At 37.0% G+C, this 12,612-nt stretch overlaps 2 protein-coding genes across 4 annotated transcripts; one reads left to right on the forward strand and one right to left on the reverse strand.

Annotated features, from left to right (window-relative positions):
• Positions 1–328: 328 nt before the first annotated feature.
• On the reverse strand, positions 329–9,253 carry Cpsf73 (cleavage and polyadenylation specificity factor 73). Of its 3 annotated transcripts, none has more exons than XM_087358246.1 (14): positions 9,118–9,253; positions 8,687–8,750; positions 7,997–8,094; positions 7,781–7,909; positions 6,936–7,113; positions 6,669–6,758; positions 5,600–5,750; positions 4,869–5,044; positions 3,921–4,226; positions 3,103–3,364; positions 2,169–2,353; positions 1,029–1,157; positions 702–824; positions 329–618 (listed from the first exon to the last, which is right to left on the reverse strand). In XM_087358246.1, exons 2-14 carry the CDS (start codon positions 8,714–8,716, stop codon positions 523–525), a joined length of 1,953 nt encoding a protein of 650 aa, XP_087214372.1. In that variant the 5' UTR covers positions 8,717–8,750; positions 9,118–9,253; the 3' UTR covers positions 329–522. The 3 variants fall into 3 exon arrangements, 2 of the variants coding, with proteins under 2 accessions (XP_087214372.1, XP_021914676.1); XM_022058984.2 differs by lacking the exon at positions 9,118–9,253 and adding an exon at positions 8,842–8,968; XR_002542307.2 differs by lacking the exons at positions 329–618; positions 9,118–9,253 and adding an exon at positions 8,842–8,968 and having other exon boundaries at positions 1,029–1,173.
• On the forward strand, positions 8,992–12,397 carry LOC110827387 (osteoclast-stimulating factor 1). The gene is made up of 5 exons (XM_022058994.2): positions 8,992–9,132; positions 9,560–9,606; positions 9,694–9,811; positions 10,237–10,448; positions 10,882–12,397. Exons 1-5 carry the CDS (start codon positions 9,072–9,074, stop codon positions 11,116–11,118), a joined length of 675 nt encoding a protein of 224 aa, XP_021914686.1. The 5' UTR covers positions 8,992–9,071; the 3' UTR covers positions 11,119–12,397.
• The last annotated feature ends 215 nt before the right edge of the window (positions 12,398–12,612 follow it).

Consider the following 12,612-nt stretch of genomic DNA (forward strand, 5'->3'; position numbering starts at 1 on the left):
TATCTGTGAATTTGTTAAAAGAAGCTGTGGAAAATCACAAAACTCTCATTCAGCATCCAACCAAAAGTCAATGTGTATACTTTTCATAAGTCACACATCAACCACAGAGTTAAGCTAGTCTGGTGAACTATACAACCTTCCAGAACCATGCGAGCATAAGAAGGCAAATGTTTGGAGGGCTACACTTTTTTAACAAACAAGGGAACAGACAGACAAAAATTCAAAATGTGATAAAAATAATTTTATATTGTTTCATCCTCCATATCTTTCTCAACTTGTAAATGTTGTAGGGGAAATGAACACCAAACAAGTAGTAATGTAAACACAGTTCTCATTCAATATTTAATTAAAACACATAGGTGTGCAAATAATGGCTGCACTTGTACAATTGTGTATTCACAGTCTTAATGCGATAATGAAACAAAAAATCTATAAATTCAGTTGGTGTTGAACTGGTTCTTATGCTTATAATGAAATTTAGCAAAATAAATAGTTGCAGAATTCCTTTTGGTAAACATGGCTTCATTCTGTTCGAGGAGGAGCAAGGGAATGGTATAGTTTGGTTACAGCTGTCTGTACAATCTGCTGGAATGCCTCATCCTCCTCACAGCAAACCTCCTGGAACAGACATCAAATCTTCCATAGTAAGAGTCACACAACATGGACAGTATCACACACACATACACCACCATGGCACTCACCAAATTCAGGAGGTCAATGTTTGCTTTCTTCCCATCCACAGTGACATACAACTTCTCACCCTTAAATATCTTAGGAACAGAATCTTCACCAAACATTTCCTGCAGCATTTCTATCAGACATTCCTGGAAACACAGATAAGAACATGAACTGCACTTACAACATTTTCTATTAATAACTTTATAACCAACATTTTGTTTGGATTGTGAATATGAAGCAGTAGCAGTATTCTCACATTTATATAGTAAGTGTGATAAATAAAGTCTACAATCACAGATATTCTAGTTTAATCAAAAAGACAAAGATTGCTATATAGAGTCCATGTATACCTTGAAATGCATGCGATCCATCTTAGCTTGAACTGGGAAGAATGAGGGTGTTGAATCCAGCATCTCTGCCTGCATCACAGCAGCAAGTACAGCATCAGCATACATGTCATTCACAGGGGTTGCTATCCACTACAATGAAACAAACCTGTATGACATAAGTTCCCTTTCTACTGCAACAATCCATCACTAATAGCAATGGCTCATATAATAAGGAGGTGATTATCACATGACCCTCTCATTTCAAATGCTCCTACATTTCACGGTACAGTGTCTTCCATGAAAAGCTGACAGTTCCTCAGCAAGATAAAAACTCCCTGTTATGCAACGTGAAGTTTCACCACAACTAGACTCTAATCTCAGCCACTTTAAATAAATTCACAGCAACACAATCTACCTATAACTCATTTTAATATTATATTCCAACATACATCTCCCACAAGATGTAATTATTGCTGATATGAAGTATCAGCAGTCAGATGTCTGATTGTGTCTACTGGCCATCAGTCTACAAATAACATCACAGTCTTCTTACTTTGTAACTTTAAGACATCTCACACACAAAGGTCATCTACCTCACAAAATATCTTTATTTCCATCACAACGTCAATTTTTCCAGTGGAGTGTAATGAAAGAATTGATGTACAGTTCATGTGGAAAAAGGTTCATCTTGTGGTGAAGTTCAGTGCAAGACTGAAGAACAGTTAGTGAGATATCAAATCTGTTATTTAAATTACGATATGTCCACAACTCCAGAAATATACACAACTCTTTGACACTGGCAAGATTAAGCATCATTCAAAAGTGTCATCATGAGGTGTAGCAGACTGGTTACAGGGTTTTACCTCCATCAGCCATGCATCACTGCTTATAAAGTCCAGCTCATCACGTGTTTCAGTAGCATACCATATTGTTAAACCCCCAGATTTAAAATCCAGTTGGTAGCCCCAGAGTACAAGGATTTAAATCCCCTATTCCAAATATGATAGAGGCTAATGGAAGAACAGGGAAAATTATTTGTAGCAAAGTTACATTAGGACTACTATATGGTTCAAGTGTTCACCGTTCTGCAGTTGAAAGTGTAACAGCACTACTGATGCTGACACAAAAGGAAAAGCACTGGGTGTCTGAAGAAGATAGTACCTCCAGTGTGACGATGTTGTTGTCCAGTGTGAGGTCTACATTCTGAAAGATTCGCAACTTCTTCTCCTCCAACACTTCTACATTGCCAGCAACTTGCGCCAGCAGATGTCGCAGCACCGGCACGGCTCCAGAGTAGTGGATACTCTGCCGCTGCATCACCTGACTCATGCTCATGTCTGTGTACTCTGTAACCAATGTGACAGCTGCTGTTCAGAACGTTCTGTCTCCTCTCTAAACACCTACATTTAAAACACATAACTTTAAAGGTTTCACTGTCTCAGGTTATTTGATACATACATTTCAAGGGTCTTCAGTGACCAGTTGTCAAAATGACTGCTACATTCTATTTGAGATCTGAGTTTCACATTACAGTAATTATGTTGACTGTGATCTTCTAGGTTGTTACGCATTGTAGTTCTTTTGATGGTTACCAATGTTTCAATGGAATATATCACCTCTATCTTCAGGACTGAAGACAGAGATGATATATTTTACTGTTACAATTTTCAATATTAGTAGCAAAGATTGGAAATAATACAGAACTCTTTGAAACTGTAGGTGAACAAGATGTTATGTCTCAAACATACCTCAGATGATTTGCATCAAACATATTTGTGTAATAAATAAATCATCAAATATCTTCAGAGAATCAATTTTACCTGCTGTAAGAAATGCTTCTTTGGAGCAACAAATCTGAACATAAGGTTAAAGAAAACCTTAGAGATAATTCTATAGAAGGCAATGAGTCCCAGACCATAGAAATTGTTTTACAAATAAAGAAAGGCATTACAACCCAGAAGACCAACCTCTGTAGCTTCATCAACATGAGAATCTCAAATCTCCCTGAAAAATCTATACCACTGTTTTAGTCATAACTCCAGAATTGTATAGGATTTTTATCATATGTAAACATGTTAATAGCCTTCCAACTCACTAGAGAGATCACATGCAGCCAGCATGTGATAATTGAAGTTCCTCTTGACCAAAATTCCAGATAATTTGTGTCCTGGCCTCGGTTTCTCCATGGCCAGTGTCCCCATCACCTTGGCAGTCTTCTCTCCTCTGAAGTAGAGCTCCACAGCAACTGTGTTGCGTGGGTTGTGCAGCTCCATCTTGGTGTTGGGATCATCTTCATACTCTCGCTGGAGGGCAGCCTTCAAGCGATTCATTTCATTCTGTTCCCCATGCACCAGTACCTGAATTCAGTAATTGAATCTTAAGATAAACTTACACAAATAAGTCAGTTTGTAGCCCAAATTATTTGTATAAAAATGTATGATTAAAAAAATCTATGTAACATACTTCACTGCAGCAATGCCCAGAAGAGAAATTAATTCCTTACGTGCTGTCAGTATCATTACATAAAATATGATCACAAATAACTTATCAACCCATAGAATAGGTGTCACATTTTAATAACCTGAGACATTACATTCCTTTTGTTGTAACCATGACATTAAAAATAAGCTTTGTAGATTTAGCATATATTTAAGACTATACAGTACACTTTAAAAATAAAAACAAGGAAAAAATTCAAATATTTTCAGCAATAAAGGTGCAGCCAACACTGGCATGTCAATCCATATAAGACTTGAGTAATAATGACAAAAGGCAGAAACAATTTATTCAGCTTAAATGAAGCTTCAAAGTCAGGAAAGGAAATATAAGGGAGAAATTCCTGGAAATAAACTATAATTTTAGAATGTGGTTTGCAATTCTTCATGGAGTGATAAAGGTTGGCACTGCACTGACCACGTGTGGAGGCTTCAGGATTCTAATGAATTCACTGGTCTGCTGATAGTCAGTATGAGCTGAGAATGAAATATAGTCCACAGACATTTTGAGAGGCAGCTTTTGCCCAGACATTGTAGTGATTTCTTCAGGCTCAGACAGGATCGTCTTGGCCAGTGTGCCTTCCACACAGTAACCAGCAATAATCACACCATTCTTTGAATCTGTGCACCAGGACTCAAACAGCTCTCGTGACAGCCCACTCTGCATCATGCCAGGTGATGCCATCACCACACATGGCCCTATGTCCTCAAAGTGGTCAATACCCTGTTAAACAGTATACAAATCATAATTATAAAAGCAGAGTATCATTTTACAGACAATCCATTCAATTATGGATAGTAATATACATCAGATGTTATCAACATTCTTGACTATGCAAATCACTTTTCTGAAGACCAGAGTTGGCAACCAAGTGACAAAACTAACAGCAATCTGAGCTGACTGCTGCTGCCGACTCTTCCCAAAATCATGTGTTTGCAATCTAGTATGTGACCAAAAAACCTATAGCTGGAACAGCTACTGACTTTTGCTCTAAACATATGTGACTTTTCAAACAGAAAATTTTACAAAATACAACATAATTATTTATTTTAACACAAGGCATATTCACAAGTCAGCTGTGAATTGTAAATCCAACATTAAAAGCATGACAGAAGCTGCAACTGTGTGTATTTATGCCTCTTTATCACACTTTTTGAAAATCCTAGGATTCAAATGTATGATGCAAGCCAGACATGGTGAAATGAGGTTAAGGTTTGAAAAATGCCAGAACTTGTAAACTGATGTCTATCAGTGAAGAATATAAGTGACTGTGAGTGGTGAGCTAAGGAGGAGCTGAGGAAAATCATAGGCTGGCTGGTATTCCTGTATACCACAGAATGTCATTACAGCAAAGTATTACATTACCTTCAGGTTAGAAATGTGCCTGAACACAAATGGATTATTGATTGCAATCTGTCGTCGAATCTTATCATTCATAGCATTCACATAGGTTTGATACACAGCCATGCACTTCTTTGCCAGAGAAGATGCATAATAGATTGGAATGTCATGCAGTTCTGGATGCTGACTCCAATACTCATCTGCAAAAGACATAGCCATTACATAACCAAAAGAGTAAAACTACCCTGAAAAGTTTAATGATGCAGATATGTAGCATTCTTTTTGATCTTATCAATGAGATTCACTCCCACTAGTAGATAAGACATGTAATTGTAAGCTACTGGAATGTTGTATTTTATTTTCATAGCAAAAATATGACATCGACACCTAAAATTTCCAAAATTAACTCTCCTTTACTAAACCCCATCCTCAGCCTGTGAATCTTTCCGAATAAATATAATTTAATCTAGCTGACTTACTTATCAATGAACTCCAAGATACAAGGAAACCCACCACCTGGCCCAGATAATGACAGGGTCAGGTGGTGGGTTTCCTTGTAATATAATTTGTCTACAAAAATAAACATCCAAACAAACAATATTAGACTGCTCAAACAATTAACTTTACATAAGAACACACTAAAAGTTTCAGATAACAAGTGATATGACCTCAGGAACAACATAAAAGAACACATGTAATGTGAGTGACACTGCATGACAATTGGCTGAGCACCTGCAAAAGCACACCACACTCACCCAGTATTAGCAGCAACTCCTGTGCCCTCCCCAGTGCAAAAACTGGGATCAAGCACCTTCCCCCACGGTTCACAATGTCGTGGACCAGGGCAGTAAACCGGCTTTCACGCTCTTCGCGCTTTTCATGAATGTGAGTTCCATATGTAGATTCCTGCCACGTAAACCAAAAGGAGGAATAAAGCATGATAGCTCTGGCTCACAAAATACTGACGTGTACTTCAATCCATAATTCGTTACACACGACTTTGGAATCTAACTACACTCAGCCATGCTCTGTTCTCACTAACAAACTTAGATACTGAATATTCAAATTTCCTGTCTACCTTGGCAATGGTGAAGGAGATCATTTATGAGGTGAGTGCAGCTATTAAATACAATTTTGCTGCTATGTCTGATGATAGCTACACTTTAACATGGTCTCCACATCAAGTTGGGGGCCATGTATTCCTCACATTCACAGCTTTGTTAGAAGGCAAGGAAGGAAAAGACATGGCAAGTGACAAATTATTTTTCCTTTGTTTTAGCTTACTGTGTGGAAGTACAGTGCTGTCACAGTACTAATATCCACAGCTACTATGCTAAAAATCTATGAGTATATAAGAAATACTATAAAAGTTTAATGCATTTAAATACAGCATTAAACTGGGTTCAAATTAATCTGAGCTCACATCTACTTCTCACTGCAAAATAAATACAAATTAATGTACACTGCTAAATAACTAACTCCCTGGTAGCATAACCCGCAGGTCCAACATCAATAACACCAAAGTGGAAAACAGAGTCTGTGGAATTATATTGTTGTTTTGAATGTTTGTAGAATATGATACGTTATTTATAAAAATAAGGATGCTGCTCATGAATGTGCTTACAAAGACAAAGTAAATTAAACCAAACATTCAATAAATCTGAAAGTAATGCACTTCATTAATCATCGGACATTGTACAACCTGAGCTACTGTCAGAGGTGTCAAATAAACCATTAATAAATTAGTAAAATTCACTGAGCATTAGGACCCACTAACTGCTTTCAAAAATAAATGCAAAGCAAATTTTGGGTGGACATCCATACCGTGATCAAGACATCTGGATGAACATTTGGTATTTCAGCTGCCATCAGATGTCTATCCTCTTGCCGAGAGAAGTCACCAGTGTATAAAATCTAGAGAATGCAACATACATATGAGTCAGTATAAAACTCAGGAATTGGAGCTATGGCTTGAAAATAAGGACAACCTAATGTAAGGAAATACAAAACATTACAGAAGCAAGAATATTCTTGATAATTTTCAGTTTACTGTTTATGTCACAACATGCAAACTCCATGTATGGTCAGTACCTTAACTCCTGCAATTTCAATCATGAACATGGCAGCTCCCAGGACATGTCCGGCATTGTATGCCCAAAACTTGATCCCAAACACATCCTTCTCTTCATGGAAGTTTATAGTCTCAATCTTATCCATGCTACTTTCAAGATCAGCCTCCATGTATAGCATCTGCTCTGTCGCTATGTTGCTAAGAGAGACATTGTTGATATAAGTACACTTCCGCCACAGTATTGTGACAGAAAAGGAGGGTACATCAAAAGTTAGACAGCAATCTTAGTTGGTAACCTTGATCTGAATAGGATGACAGGTCCCTCAATACAATACAAGAAAGGACAGGAAGCTAAAAGAAATGGAGGGATAAAGAGGTACAAATAGGCAAGTGGAAAGTGATCAAGTATATTTCCATCCACATTTTTATATTCATGAATTGTACCCTAGGTTGAGGTTTCATGCCATAATGTATTTCTTGAAGCATTACCTATTTTAATGACAGCTGCAGCATCATGAGGTGTACTTCATCTTTATGAACAGAGTCACAGTGGTATAACCTTGATATCTAGTGCAAATGAAATGCCAGTACTGAAATTTCAGACTGTTTGGGTAAATTTTATATTTAAGCTTGGTTTTAATTTATTTAATGAGCAGACATTAAAGTTATCATGCAGCTGAGTCAATTTTAAACCCAGTAATGAAGCAATCAATCTGCTATATGAAATTTAAGGTTCTCACAGCAATTTAGGCATTACTGCCCAGAACACCTCCATCAACAATCAATCAGCTATTATCCTCAAACACATACCTTTCCCAGCCCACTGACAGAATAATGTAAACTAGCAAATGAGTAACAATGTTACCTGACTTTGATGTAATCTGACAGAAGCCACCGATAAATAGCCTTCGTTGCATGAGTCATGAAACAACGTCCCTTGAAACTTGTTTTCTGTAGGAACCAGGGCAAAGCACCACAGTGGTCAAGATGAAAACTGCAACAAAGGCACAGCTTGTAACACGAAGAAAGTTTTTTCAAAACTGTGAAATTAATCAGGTATACAAACAATTTTACAACGTACTGTGATATAAGCAACAAATCTATCTCATCTGCTTCAACAAGATCCACAAATGGTAAAGCATCCATTCCAGACAATCCCGGGTGAATACCACAGTCGAGCTAAAAGAAACAGGATTGATTTTTGATGCAACACTAATCCATTCAAAACATAAGAGAAAAATCTTAATAACAAACTCCATGCAGCAGAGTTCTTGCTGAGAAGCTGACAGTCATCAACTGGTCAGAAATTTCCAGTCTTTCATTGAACTCGAAGTTTCATTATCATGTTCACAGCTTGAGACACTTGAATCAAGTACACACACTCACATCATATTTCTTTAGAAATCTCAAAAAGACTTTTAAAACAAATGATAGGTCGGAGAAAACATAACATTGATCTATTTTAAGGGATACATTTTGTTTCATTTACGATTCATTAAGGTTACAAGAATAAAGAAATAAAATTCTAGGTGGAATATTGCATGGAAGCGAGCACGTGGAAAATTCAAGCATAGTGAAGTCTAAATATGTAAACTGGCTTAATTTAGACATACCGCTGTGTGTGCTATTTCAGTTAAGGCCGTTGTGCACAGTTTATCTGCAAAATTTTTACAAACACGGTTATACGAGAAATTTAGATTACACATCATGATATAAACTTAACTATTGCTTACAAATCAAAGTGTACGAAACACTAAGTATTTAAACATACCATAATCTTTTTTCCTTTAAACTCCAACATAATACACGATCGCCCAACCTCCTGACCGGCTCCTCTGAAAAAGAAGTGAGGTTAAGATCGAATATTTCCGAAAAATCAATATTATTCTAACTTATAGCTAGTGTAAGATAACAGCATTAACATACAAAGGACGAATAAGTAACAAGTCACTTTCTTCTGCGGGTACTTGGGACTCGGGCTTTCTTTTAGTCGACATATTTCGCCTTACGTTTCAAAGCAACGTAGAACACACAATTTACAACGGCCATGAACAAACACAATTGCTCAATGCAAAATGGGCATACAGTACAGAATATAGATATAAGAAATTCGTAAACAATCACGAGGTACTATAACCTGTACGAAAGACTTTCTAATGGAACGTCTGACAAAAGTTGAAGAAAATCTACTCCCTCCCAAACCTGCTCCAAAGCCAGGTATTTCTTGTTTCAGTTGTATACTTTTCTTCACTGTTATGAAATGTATATGTTAATCTCTGTGTACAGCAAACCACTTTACAGCAGTAGGTGCGTCAGTTTTTTATATTATGAGAAGAACACCAGATTCATCGGAAACCACTAAAGTAGACTCATGATGTAATTTATGTTCTTTACAACCAAATATGGTGCTTATGCAATTACAATCGCGTATTCAAGGAACAAATTTAAATGTATACACCCAACAGAACTCTTTCCCTTTCAGTAAGGTTATGGTCGCTGCTTATATCAGGGCACTGTCTTTGAATTTGCCGTTGGTAAATGAAAGGACAATAATTTTTAACATAGAACATTTTCTTTTATTTTCTCTATAATCATTGCATAACATGTTGCACCAAAACTGTCTCATAATGATTGTATATTGCAGGCCGCGTAAGGGTCGTGAGGGCTCTGTACAAGTACACAGCACAGTATGTAAGTGTAATCACATTAGTTGAACATGAAGAAGCTGCAAGCTTACACTTGTTTAATTTATTTCACTTTTGTGTTGCAATCTTGCAGCCAGATGAGTTGTCATTTCAAGAAGGAGACTTGCTGTATGTGTTTGATGAAGTGACAGACCCAAACTGGTGGAAGGCTCGGTGTGGAAACCAGGCAGGCCTCATACCAAGCAACTATGGTATGGTATAAAGTAGAAGGCCCAAAGTTTGTAACTAAAATATTCAGTGTACAATATGGAAATGAGATAAGAAACATGATTAAGATTTAGAACAATACCAGTGCTGAAGCATTAATAGTGAGATATGCAGATGATGTTTTCTTTGTACACCTTCAACAGAAACAGGTATCATTCATGATATGAGTGATCAAAAAATGTGGTTTCATATTAATGCATTCACCTAATTTAAACTGATTTAAATAAATATCACTCACTTTAATGTGAATTGCTTGCTGACCAATCAAATGAGGTGGGAGGTAGAATGAGTAGACTATTGTATGGGTGGCTCAGGTGGAATGTGAATGTTGCTTACTTCTTCAGTCAGGTATCCTCATCAGGGAATTTCTGCAATATTACAAACACTCTCAAGTATGTCACTGTTCCAGTGGAGAGTCAGACAGAGGAAGTTGAACAGCCCCTCCATGAGGCAGCCCGGAGAGGGAACCTGGACTTCATGCGAGAATGCTTGCAGCAGGGAGTGTCTGGCACAGGGCTTGACAGTGCAGGGAATACACCATTATATTGGGCTTCCCATGCAGGGCATGTAGACTGTGTCAGAGAGCTACTAGCACTCCCCAGGTCTGCAGTCAGTGCTCAGGTGAGTAGGCCACCTGCTATTAGATGAAACTGATGTATCCTCACACCTTTCTCCAGGTAGTACATAATTTATTTTATATAGCCTATATTAGGTGTGTGGGGAAATTGTAGGTTACCATGTCAGACAGTCTGTATGTAACCTCTGTTGGGGTTATCTAGCTGTTTAGCAATTTCTGCTGACTACAAAGTGAGGCTTTGGTAGCATTCATACTCCCTCACATGGATTCTGCATTTGTCAACATTAATTACTATTGAGTCTCCTACCAAAGTCAGCATTTCCCTTATCAGAAGTCGATGTTCATATATTCTTCTGTGGCTTAATACTATTTGATCCATGTTTTTTTAAATAAAACAACTAGAATGTATTCACAGTGCAGACATCATATAAGCCTGAATAAAAATTATCAAATGCTAATGTTGTTCTCTTTTCAAAGAATGTCCTTGGGGACACACCTTTGCATGTGGCTGCTGCTCGTGGCCATTTAGAAGTTGTGGAGCTTCTGCTCATCCACGGTGCAGATTCACAACTCCACAACAAGGACCAACAAACACCTACAGATCTTGCAATGAATTCTGCCATTGTCAACCTGCTACAGATGAGCAACTTGACTCATCAGCGCAGAAGTGTCGTCACATATGACACTGACGAGTATGCTGATGAGTCAGACTAATTCCTACATTGTAGAATTTGATGTTTTCACAGCAGTGAGTCTTATACCATCCTTTATCTATTTTACTTTCGAACAAGTCTTAACAGATCATGTCCTACAAACACACACAAGTCTAGGAGGATAGGTGTAGATCTAGGTGGTAAAGGAACAATGTGTTTGTACACTAAACCTTACACATACAAAACTTAAATTAGTATGCCTTGTAGTATATGAATCCATCACTATATGAGAGAAAAACATCTGATGGTGGTTCTCCTGTAATAAAATTGACCATCATTAATGATTTTGAGAACACGTCTTCTCTTTTTCTTTACACTCTTCTCACTCCTATGTGGAACATAGGGGCCTCCATTCAGAGTTTTCTTGATCTGTTTTATACATTTGGTTGGTCTCTTTGTACAAGTGATCAGCCCATCACAAGGCCTCTACCTGTACACAGGACAGCACAACACAGAAAGACGCGGACAAACATCCAAACACACAAGGCCTGCACCTCAGACTGCGCAGCCACTGTGACTGGTTCTGAGAATACTTCCTGAAATAAACCCTAGATATACTGATGATGTCCCCACATTCTGGGTGGCATTTGGTTTGAACTTAAATGACACAATATATACAATGATATTTTATTTTTATAAACACATTGAACTTCTCAGCAAGAAGTCAGAAGAATGAAACATCATATTTATCATTGTTCATATAATTATTAATAAATGTATAAACTGTTTGAATCATTACTTTTATGTCTATCATTCCACTGACATTTATAAGAGAACATAAGGTTGCAGTTGTTGAGAATTTGTCATTTGTTTGGGTCCTTGTTGTCTTCTTTCCCAGCTAATTTATACTTACTTAATTGTAAAATAAATGCATAATCCAGTGTTTGCCAGGCACTGACCAGACATCGATAATTTGAAGAAATATATACAATCACATTTCTCAAGTGGGGGACAATGCTGTCAGTACCATTTGAATTTATATCATCCATATAAACATACCGTGGTCTGTCTTTGTGGGACAGAGGATATCCTGTGTTAAACGAAGGTCTCTGTTTCAAGGATATTTTATGGTACATGCAGAATAACATTTGTTGTAGGTCCTTAGTTTCTGGCACATTGTGCCAATTACACTGATTATTTTTATATACAGATGACTTCCATAACCTGTATTTTTGTATTTATATGAAATTTATATCTGTAATATAGATGTAATATCAGATTTGGCAAGAATATTTTATATTTGTAACAGTTTATTTTGAAAAATAAAATAATTTACCTAATTGTCATTAAAATTAATTATAATGATGGGAATTGTATAAAAAATGTGTCCTTGATAACGAATGGTAGATCACACTGAAATAAAACGCATCCTCAAGCTGACAAAAGTAATTCATAAAACACATACCTGGTCCACAGGCAAACTTTTAAAATTATAACAGGAAACGTACATGCATTAAAATAACTATCCTAAGCAAGCAGAGAATTTTTAAAATAT

This window comes from Zootermopsis nevadensis, unplaced genomic scaffold (assembly GCF_977971745.1).
Source record: "Zootermopsis nevadensis isolate Lab colony 2312 unplaced genomic scaffold, Znev_1.0 Znev_ptg000029l, whole genome shotgun sequence".
In the NCBI taxonomy this organism is placed as follows: Eukaryota; Metazoa; Arthropoda; class Insecta; order Blattodea; family Termopsidae; genus Zootermopsis; species Zootermopsis nevadensis.

Excerpts from the sequence above, each read along its gene's own strand:
- LOC110827387 (XM_022058994.2), top strand. The coding sequence starts at position 9,072 with ATGGAACGTCTGACAAAAGTTGAAGAAAATCTACTCCCTCCCAAACCT. Across the intron at positions 9,133-9,559 it reads CAAACCTGCTCCAAAGCCAG|GCCGCGTAAGGGTCGTGAGG; the intron begins GTATTTCTTGTT and ends TGTATATTGCAG. Across the intron at positions 9,812-10,236 it reads CCTCATACCAAGCAACTATG|TGGAGAGTCAGACAGAGGAA; the intron begins GTATGGTATAAA and ends TCACTGTTCCAG.
- Cpsf73 (XM_022058984.2), bottom strand. The coding sequence starts at position 8,912 with ATGTCGACTAAAAGAAAGCCCGAGTCCCAAGTACCCGCAGAAGAAAGT. Across the intron at positions 7,114-7,780 it reads TCAGATTACATCAAAGTCAG|CAACATAGCGACAGAGCAGA; the intron begins GTAACATTGTTA and ends TGTCTCTCTTAG. Across the intron at positions 1,158-2,168 it reads ACAACATCGTCACACTGGAG|TGGATAGCAACCCCTGTGAA; the intron begins GTACTATCTTCT and ends GTTTCATTGTAG.